The sequence below is a fragment of the Olea europaea genome, chromosome 18, assembly GCF_002742605.1.
Source record: "Olea europaea var. sylvestris chromosome 18, O_europaea_v1, whole genome shotgun sequence".
NCBI classification, from domain to species: domain Eukaryota; kingdom Viridiplantae; phylum Streptophyta; class Magnoliopsida; order Lamiales; family Oleaceae; genus Olea; species Olea europaea.
In genome coordinates this window covers 12,416,014-12,431,787 of record NC_036254.1, presented here as the reverse complement: position 1 = coordinate 12,431,787, position 15,774 = coordinate 12,416,014, and the positions used below count along the sequence as shown (strand labels likewise).

General features: G+C 36.1%; 2 protein-coding genes and 1 pseudogene across 2 annotated transcripts; 1 reads left to right on the top strand and 2 right to left on the bottom strand.

Annotated features, from left to right (window-relative positions):
* Positions 1-15,774, top strand: part of LOC111367485 — a 40,458-nt pseudogene that overhangs the window by 11,713 nt on the left and 12,971 nt on the right.
* LOC111366751 lies at positions 8,693-12,202 on the bottom strand. The gene is made up of 7 exons (XM_022987449.1): positions 12,193-12,202; positions 11,520-12,129; positions 11,060-11,309; positions 10,729-10,986; positions 10,267-10,458; positions 9,519-9,604; positions 8,693-8,774 (listed from the first exon to the last, which is right to left on the bottom strand). Exons 1-7 carry the CDS (start codon positions 12,200-12,202, stop codon positions 8,693-8,695), a joined length of 1,488 nt encoding a protein of 495 aa, XP_022843217.1.
* Positions 12,313-14,007, bottom strand: LOC111367484. Its single transcript, XM_022988390.1, has one exon. It carries the CDS (start codon positions 13,394-13,396, stop codon positions 12,320-12,322), a length of 1,077 nt encoding a protein of 358 aa, XP_022844158.1. The 5' UTR covers positions 13,397-14,007; the 3' UTR covers positions 12,313-12,319.

Here is a 15,774-nt window from a genome sequence, read left to right as displayed (position 1 = left end):
CTTGGTTCGATAGATTTGCAAAAGTATTAAAAAACAAGGATATCAGCAAGGGCAATCAGATCATACCATGTTCTTCCAACAGTCTAAAGTGGGGCAAAAACAATTCTAATTGTATATGTTGATGATATCATCTTAACTGGGGACAACATAATTCAAATGGGAAGACTAAATAAATGCTTAGCCACCGAATTTGAAGTGAAGGATCTAGGACAGATGCGATACTTCTTAGGAATGGAGATTGCAAGATCAAAGAAGGGTATTAGTGTTTCTCAAAGAAAATATATTCTCGATCTATTAACTGCAACTGGGATGCTAGGATGCAAACCAAGCGACACACCTATTGAGGTAGGAAAAATAACAAAGGACTTCGGTAACTCAGTGGAAATAGACAGATACCAAAGACTTGTTGGGAAGTTGATCTACCTATCACACACTAGACCTGACATCGCCTTCGCAGTCAGCATGGTAAGTCAACGTATGCACTCTCCCAAAGAAGCTCACCTGGAGGTTGTGTACAAAATATTGAGATATCTAAAAGACAATCTCGGGAAAGGACTATTCTTCGAAAAAAATAAAAGAAATGGAGTAGAGATATTCACAGACGTAGATTGGGCTAGATCAACGGAAGATAGAAGATCTACTACTGGTTACTGTACTTTTGTCTAGGGAAATTTGGTAACTTGGAGAAGTAAGAAACAGAATGTAGTGGCGAGAAGTAGTACTGAAGCTAAATTTAGAGCCGTCGCACAAGGAATATGTGAAGGACTATGGATAAAGAAACTCTTAGGAGAACTAAACATCAAGGTTGAGCTTCCAATCAAACTCTATTGTGATAACAAAGCAGCCATCAACATTTCTCTCAATCCAGTGCAACATGACAGAACTAAACATGTAGAAGTGGACAGACATTTTATCAAAGAGAAAGTGGAAGATGGAATTATCTGTATGACATATGTCCCTACAAAGGAGCAATCTGCGGATATCTTCACTAAAGGACTACCAAAACAAGTTTTTGATACCTTCAGCTGCAAGTTGAACTTGATTAACATCTATGGTTCAACTTGAGGGGGAGTGTAGAAAACCGATTATGGAAAGACACAGAGAATATTATAATTGATAGGATTGTTATAGGATTATTAGTTAGATGATTTATTTCCTTATTTAACAGATTGGAGTCTTCCTTTTTTATTCCATTCTTTGTAATATAAATAGGTCGTATTGGATGTGTAATATTCATAGAAAATAAAAGAAGTTTTATTCTTCACTTATAAAGGTCATTTCAATCCCTCCGATGACCCTCTTTTACCTCCTTCTGTAGACCTTGAGCCTGATTCTTTTGCCATTTCTAACCCAATATCACCTCTCCCAGCACACAAAGATAGAATTGATGCTATTTTAGATGAAGTGACGATGTTGACTAATGATAGAGAGGTTCAACGCTTCCTTGGTCATTGGGTTGATCGACTAGATTCTGACTATATATGGATATCCAGAGAGACACTACAGCAATTGAATCCAGATTTATTGAAACTTTATTAGAGTTAGCAGAATCTTCCTTGGTCTAGATCACCTCCCGTCCACTTAGGGGAAGTTGGTGAGGATACCAAATTCAGACCTCCACTGACATATTTTTTCAGACGTCGGAAGAAGCTTGTCCAATCACTCAACTTATGGTGGGGAGATTGACTGCAGCCTAGTGATCTATCAATTAGACAGGGTCGAGTTTTCTCCCACCCCGGGAGAGTTGATGATGACATCTAGTCTTTTTATTTATTTCTAGTTGAACCTTATTTTGTTTTGTGGACTTTATTTTGTTTTGGATTCTTATTGGGCTTATATTGGCCCAAACCTATTCTAGTTAGGGTTTTGGTTTTTACTATTTAAACTTACTTTGCCATGTAATTTCATTAGTTGATGATTGAATAAAACTTTTGGTGGCTTGTGGAGATTTCTCTCTTCCTACTTTCTTCTATTTCTTCTATCTCTTCTATTGATTCTTCTATCGTTCTTCCTATAATCTCTTCTTCTTCGAGCTATTTTCTTTCTCCACTAATTGTGTCATTCTATCCCGCATCAAGAATATTTAAAATTTACTAAAATAACTCACCTTTTTGCCCTACAGCTAGCTACACAATTCTTTATATTAAGGGTGGATTTGATCTGTGATTTCATTTGCAAAAGATTCTATAAAATCAAATCTTTTAATACCAGTTGATTCATGTTATTCAATATTCTGAATCATCAGTTTTGAAAGAATCAAGAAAGTGGAGACTGAATATTTTAATGCCACTCGATTCTTGTAACTCTTACTGCTTAATTATCATGGCCCTGTTCCCCACTCCTTGCAGATTTGACCAGTGCTTGCATTACCTCCATTTATGAACAGTGAGTCTAGAAAGAGCGCATTTTCAAAACCTAAGTTAATATAACTGGGTTCTCATAAGAATTTATATTTTCAGGTTTTTGAACTAATTATGACAAAAAAGTGAGAGAAATAGAGCACATAATTGTCTTATCGAAACATAGTTTTTTACAAAACCTTTAGATTGCATAGGTGGTGACGATAGCATAAACATGGAAATGGATCCCCCCCCCCCCCCCCGGAACCCCCCCCCCCCTCCATTGCCCATTGTTAGAACTTGAAGATCATGCAATTAAATAGATTTTTTGCCCAACTATTTGTACCCAAAAGATTGCATGAGGAATAAATTGAATATTTAGATCTCTAAGTACGGTGGTGGAAAGACAAATGTGGAGAATATTGAAAATTTGCAAAAACAACTCATCTTTTTGCCCAATAATTAGCTCCAAAATTCTTTCCTATTAAAGAATGCATTTGATCTTTGATTTCATATGAAAAATATTCTATATGATCGAATCTTTTAATGTCACATGATTTACATTATGTGAGATTCTAAATCAATTTAAAAGAATCTAGAATGGGGAGATGAAACAAAACATTGCATGTTTGATATGTAACAACTATGCAAAAGTGGATATTATAATTGGCAATTTTTATTACATGATTTTCTTCTTTAATTGGTGCTAATCTTGGATTCTAAACATTTTCAATGTCCAATTTTTATTATGACATGTTGAAATAGTATAACGCAAAAAGTTTTAGTGAACTTATCACATTTTCATTTCTATTAAAGATTTCTCATGTGTTTCAATACCCATTGAGACCCCAAAAAATGGACAAGTTCATTTTCATAAGAACATTTATACTAGATTCATTATTATAATTGTAACCTAATGTCTTGGTTCAAGTGGGCGGATGATATATACCGAATCTAACATAGCATAGATATGGTGATAAAATTATCCGATCTTATTTCTTAGCACACTACTTCCTCATAAGGGAAAACAGTGCCTTTCAGCTAAAAGGTGAAGACCTCAAAACATGTGGGAATGGGGAAACTACTACTTCTGTAGGACAATTTTACTAAATATCAATTTTTACTGTGTAGGATTTAATTATTTTTAATGATTAGGATTCCTTGTATTTATTGTATGTATTAGTTTTTATTTTTTTAATTTTTATTTAGGTTATATGGTTTCAACTTCTATTATAAGTAAATTATTAGTTTTTTTTTTAATTCTTTTCAGTAATTATTTTCTTTTACTTAGTTTACTAAAATTTGGAGATTACTTCTTCTTTCAATTCCCATAAAAGAAGAACTATATTTGTTTGTAATCACAACTTATATTTTATCATATTCAAGTTATTCTGGATAATATCCTTGAGCTTTTTGGCTTTTCTTGTTTTATAAGATTCAAATTTCACTTCTTCAATAAAATCGGCATCAAAGCAAGGTTGTCCTTCCCCGATGGTCACTAATATGCATCCTCGTGACAATATTCAGAGGATTAAAAACTATCAAGCTCCATCTAAAATTTGGAACAAAGGATGGATAGGTTTGAAGATGTCGCGGCAAAAAGTTGCAGATTTTTATTGCCATGAATGTTGGTCGCTTTAACGAGATCATGACACTACAAGTAGCTAGAGATTTTTCTAGAGTTCAAGCTAGGTTTGAGTCCTCACAATTTTGATGGTGAAAATTTTGGAATATTTTTTTGATTTATTAATTTTCTCTTCTTCAACCAAACTTGCGCATGAGTTTCTTCAGATGCGGAGATTGATGTAGGACAATTCTACCGTATGTCAATTATTACTTCTACCTCTGCCCCTTAAAGATGGTCATGTTTTCCTTTTTCGTCTATACCAATTTATAGTCCTATTTATTATTTGAGAGTGTAGCTAATATATTAGTTTCCTAATATGCTCCTATTTAATGTGATTTGTTATCACAAATATAAACCACTCAATTATTCAATTGTAGTTAAAACAATAAATTAAAAACCAAAAAAAGTTTTCATCTTCCATGACACTTGTATTTGGAGTATAAAAAAGGCCCACCATCATCTATTGTTATCATTGTCTTAAACCACGAATAAGAAATTGAAAGACCATCCATGTTTCTTCAATATTTCTAAAGATAATCCTAGAACAATTAGCCCTCCCATTTGGTGGCCTTTAATTTATTTCTTATACTCATTTTCAACCACACATTCAAACAATAAAATATTTTACACGTAAACCCAAAACTTTTCCCTACTTTTAACCACGCATTCTAAAAAAAATAAGAAATAAAAATACTATTCAAAGCATAGTTTTTGCATCAATATAAATTTGGTTGTGCATATTAACAAAGAAAGGCTTAGCTGCAAGTGTACCTTCGTTAATCACTGGCAAGCAAAACTCCAACCTTGCTTTCTTCTTGTCATCTATCAAATATGGTTTCATGGGAGATAGCGCGGCCAAATATATCTTTCTTTGATTCTTCTATGTAAGTTGATTTTGGTACATTCAACGCATTTGACAAGGATCTTATATTTATTCGATGATGGAAAGGGATATCTTTCATTCCATCTAGGTCTATTTGAACTCTTTTGCGACCAACCTTTTTCTCAAGATTTGAAGCAAATCTGGTAGATCATCATTTGCTATAATAAAATAATTTGCATTATGCCAAATTCGAGAAACTAGTTTTGTAGATATAAAAAAAAGAGTTGGCAACTTTTGAAATGACTCCTTTTGGTGACTTTCCATCTTGGAGTAGCTTTTTGAAGATCTCTCTCTCTCTTTATCGCAAGTGAAAATTTTCTTTTTTGTTTTGATGACATGTATCTTCTAGCGTTGTCAAGGTATTGTTAACGTCTTGAAGAGAATGATTCAAGTCATCAAAGCATTTTGTGATGAAAGTAAATAGATATAATTTGGTTGGGGAATATTGATGGCAAAACATTCAAACCAATTGAAGTCTGTGATGAACTATTCATTTTTTTTACTCGTGATTGTATCCGGCTACATGCGGTTATTTATAAAGTTCAATAAAAAAATTGAAAACAAACTTGGCGAGTGAACACAAATTATTGAAAAATGTCAGGTTCATATCAATTTGAATTTATTTATTTATTTATTTTTATTATTATTATTATTTTTGGGATAAAATTTGAATATTCACGTTTTGGCAATTTATATTGCTTTCATGTTAGACGATTTTGCAATGTTAATTACCATTGGTACCAAGAATAATTTAATTACCTTGAACATTGCATCGCATAATTTAATTACCTTAAACATTGATTGCATTGATGTAGGGTATATTAGAAAAAATATTAGTAAAATTTATTATTTCAACTATATTAACTAGATTTTCTGTGAAAAAAGAAATATGAATATATTCATGGGACAAGAGGTAGTATTAATTTAAGATTTAATTGTTAGTGATTATGATTCCAAGTATTTATTAGTTTTGTTATTTAGTTATAGTTTATACTTCTAGTAGGAGTGAATTATTATTTTACTTATTCTACTAGAATTAGGTGATTACCTCTTCTTCCAATGTCTATATATGAAGAAGACTAGACTTGTTTGTAATCACAACTCATATTCATCAATATCCAAGTTATTTTAGATAATATTCTTGAGCTTTTTAGCTTTTCATATTTCAGGTTGTTCAAATTTCACTAATGTTATCTTTTAAGCTAATATATACAGCGTTGATTGGTTACTCAGATGTAGTTAGCGACAGTCTCTCATTTTTAACAAGAACTTAGATATGTTATCATCCAAGTATGGTACCAGGCCATACGCCTTTCAAAAAATCCGTTCTTGAACCAATTTCTCTTTTTGTCGAGGAATGATTTGTAAGTAACAAGAGCTCGATGTAGAGTATTTCCAGCACAAAAAATAACATGGTACTTCTCACTATCGAGTATGACATGGCCAATGAAAAATTCTTATCCGGCAATCTAAAGTTTCATTTTGTCATATTTCTAAAATTAAATATATATTTCACTTACATTAATTGTAAAAAGTCTGCAAGTGCCATAGTGGTCAAGACCTAACCTTCCATAGAAGCTGTGTGGTTCAAATCTCTCCATGTTCAAATTTGATATAAAATTTTGCTGTGGACCAATTTCGTAAAAAATCGGTTCACGTTAAGCTGGTTTCGATTTTTTCTGAAACAGTCTGACTCGGACAATTATGTAAATTTCTGAGCGGTTCTTGACCGGTTCTTGGCGAATGGACCAACTAATACCATCCAATCGAATCACTGTTTGGTTCTCCGATCTGATATGGTTCTTATGACTATGGATAAAGGTAACGACTTTTGGCTAGTTTATGGAAGTTTAAACTATGATTCTTTTGTCCTATGAGGCATGAACACTTCCACTTGGGCGTTGTGTGTGTTCACACGTAGCAACGTGTCGGACTCCAACACCCACAGACATGTATCCCATAAGAATGTGCTCTTGTCCTACTTTTTGTTACATCTTTTAAATTACTAACATTAAGAATACTTCGGAAACACTCCTTGGTCAAATATCCGAATGTATAGCTGGGTCCTATATTAAAAAGTGTAATTATAAAGTATAACACATGAATTTAAAATTTATAGAATTTAAATTGACGTGTCTCCGACATATCTGAGTCCTAACTTTTGAAGATTGTTTATGATTTATTAGGAGGTTATTTTGCATAATAATCATTTTTTTCACCTTTTTTGTTTCAAGGGGATGCCTACGTCTGAAAATGACTCGAGGATTAAGCTTCACCTTGTGAAGGAAAAATGCATCCATACTTGTTAAGCATATCTGACCATTGTGCCTATTTGTAGCCCATAATCAATTCTAAATCCTTGGACAAATTCATCAACTCTGCTTACTCACAAATATCTTCACCGTGCAACACGGTCAGCTGCTTTCGTTCCCTCCATCTATGAACAGTGTGATGAAGAGATTACTTAAAAGTGACAATAACCTAGATCTAATAATTTACGCTTCAACTTTATCATCATTAGACTTTTGAAAAGAGCACATTCTCATTCCTAAACTGCGCCAGTGTTTTTTTTTCCCCCCTTGGGTTACAAGTTTATCTGTTAGCTTCCAAAGGCTGCATTAAGAAAATCTGATTGATTGATTAGGTCACCCTTCGTACTTTTCCTTCTCTTTTTTTTTCGCAAACTTGATCAACTGCTCTTATTAATTCTAATCCTAGGCCTCTTTTAAATAGCTAGACGACATAAATTTCTTAAATTCTTACCTTTTGTGCTAGTTGATTATTTATCAGCCTAATTTCTTGTTATTTCTTACCTTTTTTTCTTAGGTTTAGGGAAAGAAAATCCAAAACAATGAGAATCAGGGGAGGAGATCGAATAAGCTTCTTGCCAGATTAGATCATCGGTCATATTCTGTCATTTCTTCCAACAAAATATGCAGTTCAAACTAGCATTCTGTCCAAGAGGTGGCAGTACCTCTGGACTTTTATTACCAGTTTTGATTTTAAGGAAAATATTTCAGATGAAATGAATCCTGCTAGCATTGCATGTCTCGTGTAGTTGCTCGTCAAAAAAGATCAATAAGTTCTCTTTGACCGTGAACAGTAATATTTGTACTCTGTGCCTTGATGCGTGCACGGATGAACTATTTAAGCGCAATATTCTTGAACTCAGACTCGAGGGACCTCTTTTTACTCATTGTGTCTTCACATGGAAAACCTTGACTGCTTTGGACCTCAAGTCGAATGTTATACTATTAGACCCCGAGGATATTCCTACCTTTGATCTTCCAAATCTGAAAAAACTTCGTACTCGTCTTTTCTATCATTCAAGTGACCTCTCGGAAAAGCTTTTCTCTAGTTGCCCAGTACTAGAGGATTTAACAATAGAGGGAACTGTAAGAAGTGAAACTAAATTCAATATTTCCTGTCTGCTTTTGAAGAGATTGAAGATAAAGTTACAAGCATGGGACTTCGAGGGGCTGAAATATAAATTTGTCATCAATGCCCCGAACCTCAAATTCCTGGAGCTTATTGATATGTTTAAAGCAGAATATGTTGTGGAGAATCTGACATCTGTGGTTGAAGCAAAACTGAATATGAGACAGGGTGCTGCAGATGAAATATTTTTGGCAACCTTGCTGCTGAGCTTCTCTGGGCTTTTCGCAACTTACAATCCTTATCAATGAACGAAGATTGCTTAGCTGTAAGACCTCTTTCTTTTTCCATATATATGTCTTCTATTCTTTCCTAAATGTTTGCCCCAATCTAGAATCTCTCATATTATTCGAGGTAGAGTGGTGATGAGAAGTTTTAGGAAATTTTTAATATTTCTTTTAACTTGTCTCAAGTAACGGAATCTTCAATGTTATGTTGCTGACCAATCTTGCCTTCTGGGATGTTCTTAACCGAAATCGACAGCGATATTCTTAACCAAATTAACTAGAAATAGTGTCTGAATGCTTGTTATCCCGAGTTGAAGATATTGAGCTGGATGGATTTAATGGAAACACATATGAGATGGAAATTGTGATGATGTCAATGAATATCATTTGTATTTGAAGAACATCAATGACTTTCCTTATGCTTTGTTCAAATTCAGGTGCTGCTTGTTTGCTTTGGTAAAAACATACACTGGAGATACTGGTATTTATATATAGATAAATTTTAGTAACTCATCTAAGGAAAGCTTTTATTTTATTTATCCTGCGTTCTATGTTATGCATAGATTATGTGAAATAATCCCAGATAATTTGTTCGGTGAATTGTCTCTTGTAACTTAAATTTGAATTGAGACTTTAGATTGAGTAGTGAAACAATAAGATCAATTAATGCACAATAATCATTAAAAGATACAAACTAAACTTAGATAGAAAATTCATTTTGACACACAAAGTTCTCTTATTGCCAGCAACTTCTATGGTTCAATCACGTAATTATCAAGACCTATTTTCACGGGGTTCCTTTCCTCTTGGCACAAAAAGGGATACCGTGCGGCAGTAGTCTGCTTCGCTAGACTACCTTCCGCCTTTTCTCGATCACGTCGGGACGAAAGAAAATTTGATTACAATTTTGTAGAAAACTTACAACAGAGAATTTGAATACATTGAAAGTAAATTGAACATTAATTGATGAAAATTGAACATTACAATTGACAAGAGTAGAAAATTACAATTGCTGGTGCAGGGGACGGACACCAGTGAACTTGGAAGATTTTTCAATGACTAATACCCCTATAATAGCATTCGGAAGAAAAATCTAAGTGACAGGAGTAGACGTTTAAAAGACAAGGAATCATAATAAACGTTTACTAATATCAAAGTTATTTTACAACTGAAATAACTATTATAATGAAAAGAAAATTACAATTCAAACTTGAACTAATATTTACAATGTGCGGTCGAAGTTGGGAAAACTGCGGCTGCGATAGTGTCAAGGGGCTAAGTAAAGCTGCGGTCCTTGATATTCTCCCCCATTTGTTTTGGTGACGTTCTCGATGCCATCAATGCATGATATGCTTCAATTAATGATTTGAAGGCTCTAAAATCCTTTTCTCTTTCCCAAATATTCTCCTCTCTGCTGCATCCAATCTATTTGACCAAGTACTTTTGATGATCTTTTCTAGAAGTTTGAGTGATTCGATGGTCAAGAATAGCTTTAGCAACTTTCTTTCCAGCTTTCTTCAGTTCAAACAAAGGTCGCTTTGGTTCATTTTTAGATGCGTCTTCCTTATCTACAAAATATGGCTTCAGCACACTAACATGAAGGACCTTGTGGATTTTACACCATGAAGGGAGTTCAACTCTGTATGCGACTCTTCCAATCCTCTTCACAATGGGTAATGGTCCAATGCATTTTGGCGCTAATCTTGAGTCCTTTCCTCTTGTTAGTTTGTAAATATTTCTATCGGGAAGCTTAACCATTGCCAGATCTCCAATATTGAGTTCGATGAAACGACGCTTTAGATCTGCAGACTTTTTATACCGTTTTTGAGCTTTCTCAAGATAACTCTTAGCAATTTCAATATTTCGTTTCCACTCTTGAGAAAAGTTTTTCATTTGAGGAGACTTGGTACTTCGTTCGATATCCACTGTATAAGGGAGTAGCGGTTGCTGGCCAGTAACAATCTCAAAATGACTCTTATTGGTGGAAGAGCTCTTTTGGGCATTGAAGCAAATCTGAGCCGCATCCAAAAGTTTTACCCAGTTTTTTTGCGAAGTAGAGATAAAGTGTCGAAGATATTCTTCTAGCATAGAATTGAAGCGCTCCTTCTGTTTCTCAGATTGTGGATGAAAAGTAGAACTCATGCTCAAAGTTGAACCAAGAAGTTTGAACAACTCAGTCCAAAATATGCTAGTGAAACGAGGATCTCGATCACTGACGATATCCTTAGGCAGTCCCCAATATTTGACAATAGGTTTGAAGAAGAGTTGAGTTGTCTCTTCCGCGAATACATACTTAGGCGCTGCAATGAAAGTTGCGTATTTTGATAGACGGTCCACCACGACGATGATAGTGCCAAAATTCATAACTTTTGGCAACCCAATAATGTAGCCCATCGATACACTTTCGAATGGCCGAATTGGGACGGAAAGGGGCTCCAGCAAGCCCGCCTTTTTCTGATGCTCTGCCTTATCTTGCTGACAAATAAGACAGGTTTTTACATAGGTTGCAATGTCATCTCGCATTTGAGGCCAGTAGTATGCACGTTACAGTAGTGCACAAGTACGTTTCTCTCCGAGATGCCCTACCCAAATCGTGTCCTGGCATTCCGTAATTAGTGATTTTCCTCATATCTCCGCTCTTAGGAATATATAGGCGGTCTTCCTTTATCTTCACTAGCTCCCCATCGGGCCAGAACTGTCGAGTTTTACCCTGCTTGATGAGGTCGACCAAATATTGAGTAGCTCGGTCCTTCTCCATAAGTGCTCGAATTTGGTCTCGTGTTTGTGGTGACAGCTCCCTGAAAGATTAGTCACGGAGCAAATGCCAGCCAAATTGGCCCATCGACTAAGAGCATCAGCAACATGATTATTAGATCCGGGACGATACTTTAGCATAAAATTGAACTCCGAAAGAAATTCCTGCCAACGAGCCTACTTGCTAGACATGAAGTGACTAACTACAGTGTTATCTGTCTTCACAATAAATGGAGACCCAAGCAAATAATGACGCCATCCTCTGAGACAGTGGAGTAGCCAACAATTCCTTTTCATGTGCTGAGTAACGACGTTCTGTTTGGTTTAACTTCCGGGTCTCATATGCTATCGGATGTCCTTCTTGCATAAGGACTCCACCAAGTGCAAAATATGAAGCATCTATATGAACTTCAAGTGGTTTAGTCATGTTCGGTAAGGCTAAAATCAAGTTTGTCCACATGGACTTCTTCAACCTTTCAAAAGAAGTTTGACATTGGGATGACCAATCCCAATCCTCATCCTTCTTTGTCAATTCGATAAGTGACAGTGCAATTACTGAGTAGCCTTTCACAAATCTTCGATAATAATTGCATAACCCAAGAAATGAACGTACATCATATACGGTTTTTGGTGGTTGCCAATCTCTGATGGCTGTAACCTTAATCGAATCAATGCGGATTTTACCTTGTTCAATGATGTGACCCAGGAAATTGATAGATGTCTGAGCAAATGAGCATTTAGACGGTTTGGCATAGAGTTCATTCTCCCGTAGCCGATTAAAAACTTGCCTCACATGTTGGACATGTTCCTCCAATGTCTCGCTGTAGATTACTATATCGTCCAAGTACACCACGACAAAATCATCTAAGAACCCGTGAAGTACCTGATTCATCATAGTACAAAACGTTGCTGAAGCGTTTGTCAAACCAAAAGGCATCACTTTAAATTCAAAGGTTCCATATCTGGTTACCACTGTAGTCTTTGCTTCATCTCTCTCCTTGATCCGAACTTGCCAGTATCCAGACCTAAGATCAATTTTTGTGTAATACTTCGCTCAACTCAGTCGATCAAAGTAATCCGTAACTAGTGGGATATGATAGCTATTCTTTATAGTGATCTTGTTCAAGGCTTGATAGTCACAGCACATTCTAAGTGAACCATCGACCTTTTTCTGAAACAACACAGGAGCTCCATATGATGACTTCGCAGGCACAATGATTCCACTCTCCAACATTTCTCCCAATTGCTTCCTAAGCTCTTCAACCTTAAGCTGAGACATACGGTATGGTGCCCTGGCAGGAGGTTTGGCACCTGAAATAAGTTCAATTCCATGATCAATCGTCCTTCTTGGTGGTAATTTCTTTGGTAATTCGTCAGGCGTGATGTATTCAAATTCTCGAATAAGTCTTTTAACGGGTTTTGGAATAGGACCAGTTGCCTCTTCGATCTCCTCTAATCGAAGAGTGCACAAAAAAGAAGGTTCATTTTTACTGAAACCTTTACTAAATTGCATGGCTGAGATACTCTTCTCGCCCATCCTCCAAACTTGTGTGGGGATGACACACAACTTATTACCCATTATCATTAACGAATTGGAATACGGCAACACTGCTGTCTTAGTATCCTGAAAAAATTCCAATCCTAGAATAAGCTTGAAATCATCCATCTGAACTACAAATAAATTTGTCCTTCCCTCGAAGGGACCTGCTTTGATCAACATTGATTTCGCCACTCCAGCTATTTGTTGAGCAATGGAGTTGGCTGCTTTAACTTTTCCACTACCCTTTTCCGGAACAAGTCCGAGTCGCTCTATTTCGGTACATGCAAGGTAGTTGTGGGTAGCACCACTATCCACCATAGCCCTGATTGACTTCCCATTAATCTTCACATCAATGTACATTAAGCCTTTGGCCCTACAAATTCGAACCTTCGCTTCTTCCATCCTTGCCTCTTTCAAGGGGACATCATCCTTTTTAGCAACCCGATGCGATAGTGTGTTGCACCGATGTGAAAATGCCCCAACTACGTATTCATCCTCTTCGGAGTCGATCTCACCAGGACAACTAGCTTGTGGGGCCTCTTGCTTTGAATTTGACCCGCCACTTGCTAGCTGACAATATGCATTCACCATCCGTTTCTGAGGACACTCTGACACCCTATGAGGTCCTTCGCATAAAAATCACATCAATTTGGGAGTGGCATCAGTTCAGCCCTCCATTGCTTTTCCTTTGTTCCAGTTGTTACTGTTGCTGCCGTTATAATTTTCTTGACGGCTATTATGATAATTTCTCTGAAAACTACGGGTGCTTTGATAGGCTCCTCTCTTATTCTGAGAGTAATGCTTTCCCCCATTTGGGTTCGAGCTGGGTCTGTAAGGTCTGTTACCACCTCCAATTGCTTGATTACTCCTCGAAGGTCGATCTTTTCTGGATTCCGTTTAGCAATCGCAAACATTCGGTTGCTCCCATAGCCGTGCTCAAATCAGTAACCTTCTGTCTCTGAAGTTCCGTGCGTGTCCACGGTTTCAACCCTTCCATAAAGGTGAAGAGCTTATCATTTTCCGACATATCTCGAATATTCAGCATATGCCTTGAAAAGCTTTTACATACTCTCTGATAGAGCCTGTATGTTTCAGGTCTCGAAGTGCTCGTCGAGCTCGATACTCGAACTTTTTTGGGGGAAAACTGCGATCTGATCGCTTCTTTGAGGAGATCTGATGCCGCACCAATAAGATGATTAGTAAAAAAAGACGACAGATTCATAAAAAATAGGGAATTAGGGGGGGGAGAATAAGAATTTAACAGAAGAAGGAGAGGGATGCGCCATAAGCCACCAAAATAATTTTATTCAATTATCAACTAATGAAGTTACATGAAAAGTAAGTTTAAATAGTAAACCAAACCCTAACTAGAATAGGTTTGGGCCAATACAAGCCCAATAAAAAATCCACAACAAAATAAAGTCTTCGAAAATGAACAAGGTCCAAAATGAAATAAGGTTTGACTAGAAATAAATAAATAAACTGGATGTCCTTATCAATTCTCCCAGGGTGGGAGAAAAACTCGACCCTGTCGAGTTGATAGATCATAGGAGGTTGTATTCAATTTGATACCCAAAATGCTTCAAGGTATGCCATGGAGGGCGATCTTTCTGACGAACCAAGTATCGAAATTTCATGATTGATAATAATGAAAATTGCGACTTATTTCCCAGAATATGATCTGACAAAGATAAACTGGGTGAAGGAAGATCTGACGGACTCCTATAAAGTTCCAACGAATCTGGATCACGCTGTTGAAGTCTCTTTCCGGGGGCCCATGTACCATCAGAATCAAGTCGATCTATCCAATGAATAAGAAAGCAATGAACCTCTTTATTATTGGTCAACACAATCTGATCATCTAAAATAACATCAATTTTATCTTTGTGTGTTGTGATAAGTGGTATTGGAGCAGACATAGCATAAGGTTCAGTGTAGGGATTCCCATGTGGATGTAGAAAATGATCATTAGAGGGATTAAAATAGCCTTGGTAAGCAAAAAAGTCCTTAACAGTTAAAATAAAATGGTGGTCAAAATGTAATAAAAGATCAATGACACATGTATTTGAACCAACATGCTTTAAAATTTCACAAGGACCAGCACTACATGCTTACAATATAACAAAATCCCCAATATTAAATTCAAAATTTCTCTTATGCAAATCAGCTTGAAGTTTATCTAATGCATTACTTGCTTCAAATTGTTTATTGATCTCAATATGCAAGTGATGAAGATGACGTACAAATGCCTCAGCTGACACAAACATACTAGTATGTGGGGACATTAGAATAAGGTCTAAAGGTTTCTTAGACTTATAACCATGAATAACTTCAATGGAACTTGTACCGATAAACTGAAGCACAAAATTGTTATATGCACTTTGAATTATTGGGAGGATCAAATCCCAATTCTCAAAATTTTCCTTGAAAAGGACATGATTACACAAATCATTTGTACCTTTGGGTTGGAAAAGAGTATGACACACAACATTTAATTGAGGGGTATCGGGAACAAGGGGTACAACCCCTAGATTCATAGGAAAAGTCCTGATACTACATAAGGAAGTATCCTCAATATCATTCAAGTCATCACATTCTTCAAATTTAGGTTCATAGATTTGATCTTTTAACGGCTCTTCTATTATATCCTTTCGTGCTTCTATGACTAAGGCTTGGTTAGGACATTTGGAAGAGATGTGGCCAAAGTCCTTACAGCGAATACATATCAAGTGAGAAGAAGTCCTTGGAGTTTCAAAAATTTTACCTTTATTTTTCAAGATTTGAGGAACATTAGACGGGGAAGGTCTTAGAAGAGACTTAACAGGAGGAGGTGGAGCCAATGAGACGGAAGAATGGTTGTCAATACGCCTTCTATAAGGAGAAGGGGGCCTTGGACTATCATGGCGTTTACACTTATTTTTCCAAATGGGAGGAACACTAGACAGGGAAGGCTCTATGACAGACTCATG

What these genes read in the sequence shown, in the direction of transcription:
- LOC111366751 (XM_022987449.1), bottom strand. An exon ending in GGGGACTGCCTAAGGATATC is followed by an intron (nt 10,459 to 10,728) that starts GTCAGTGATCGA and finishes GTTACTGGCCAG; the next exon opens with CAACCGCTACTCCCTTATAC. An exon ending in CGTCCCCTGCACCAGCAATT is followed by an intron (nt 8,775 to 9,518) that starts GTAATTTTCTAC and finishes AATTTGGTTAAG; the next exon opens with AATATCGCTGTCGATTTCGG.
- LOC111367484 (XM_022988390.1), bottom strand. Translation starts at nt 13,396, where the DNA reads ATGGTGAATGCATATTGTCAGCTAGCAAGTGGCGGGTCAAATTCAAAG.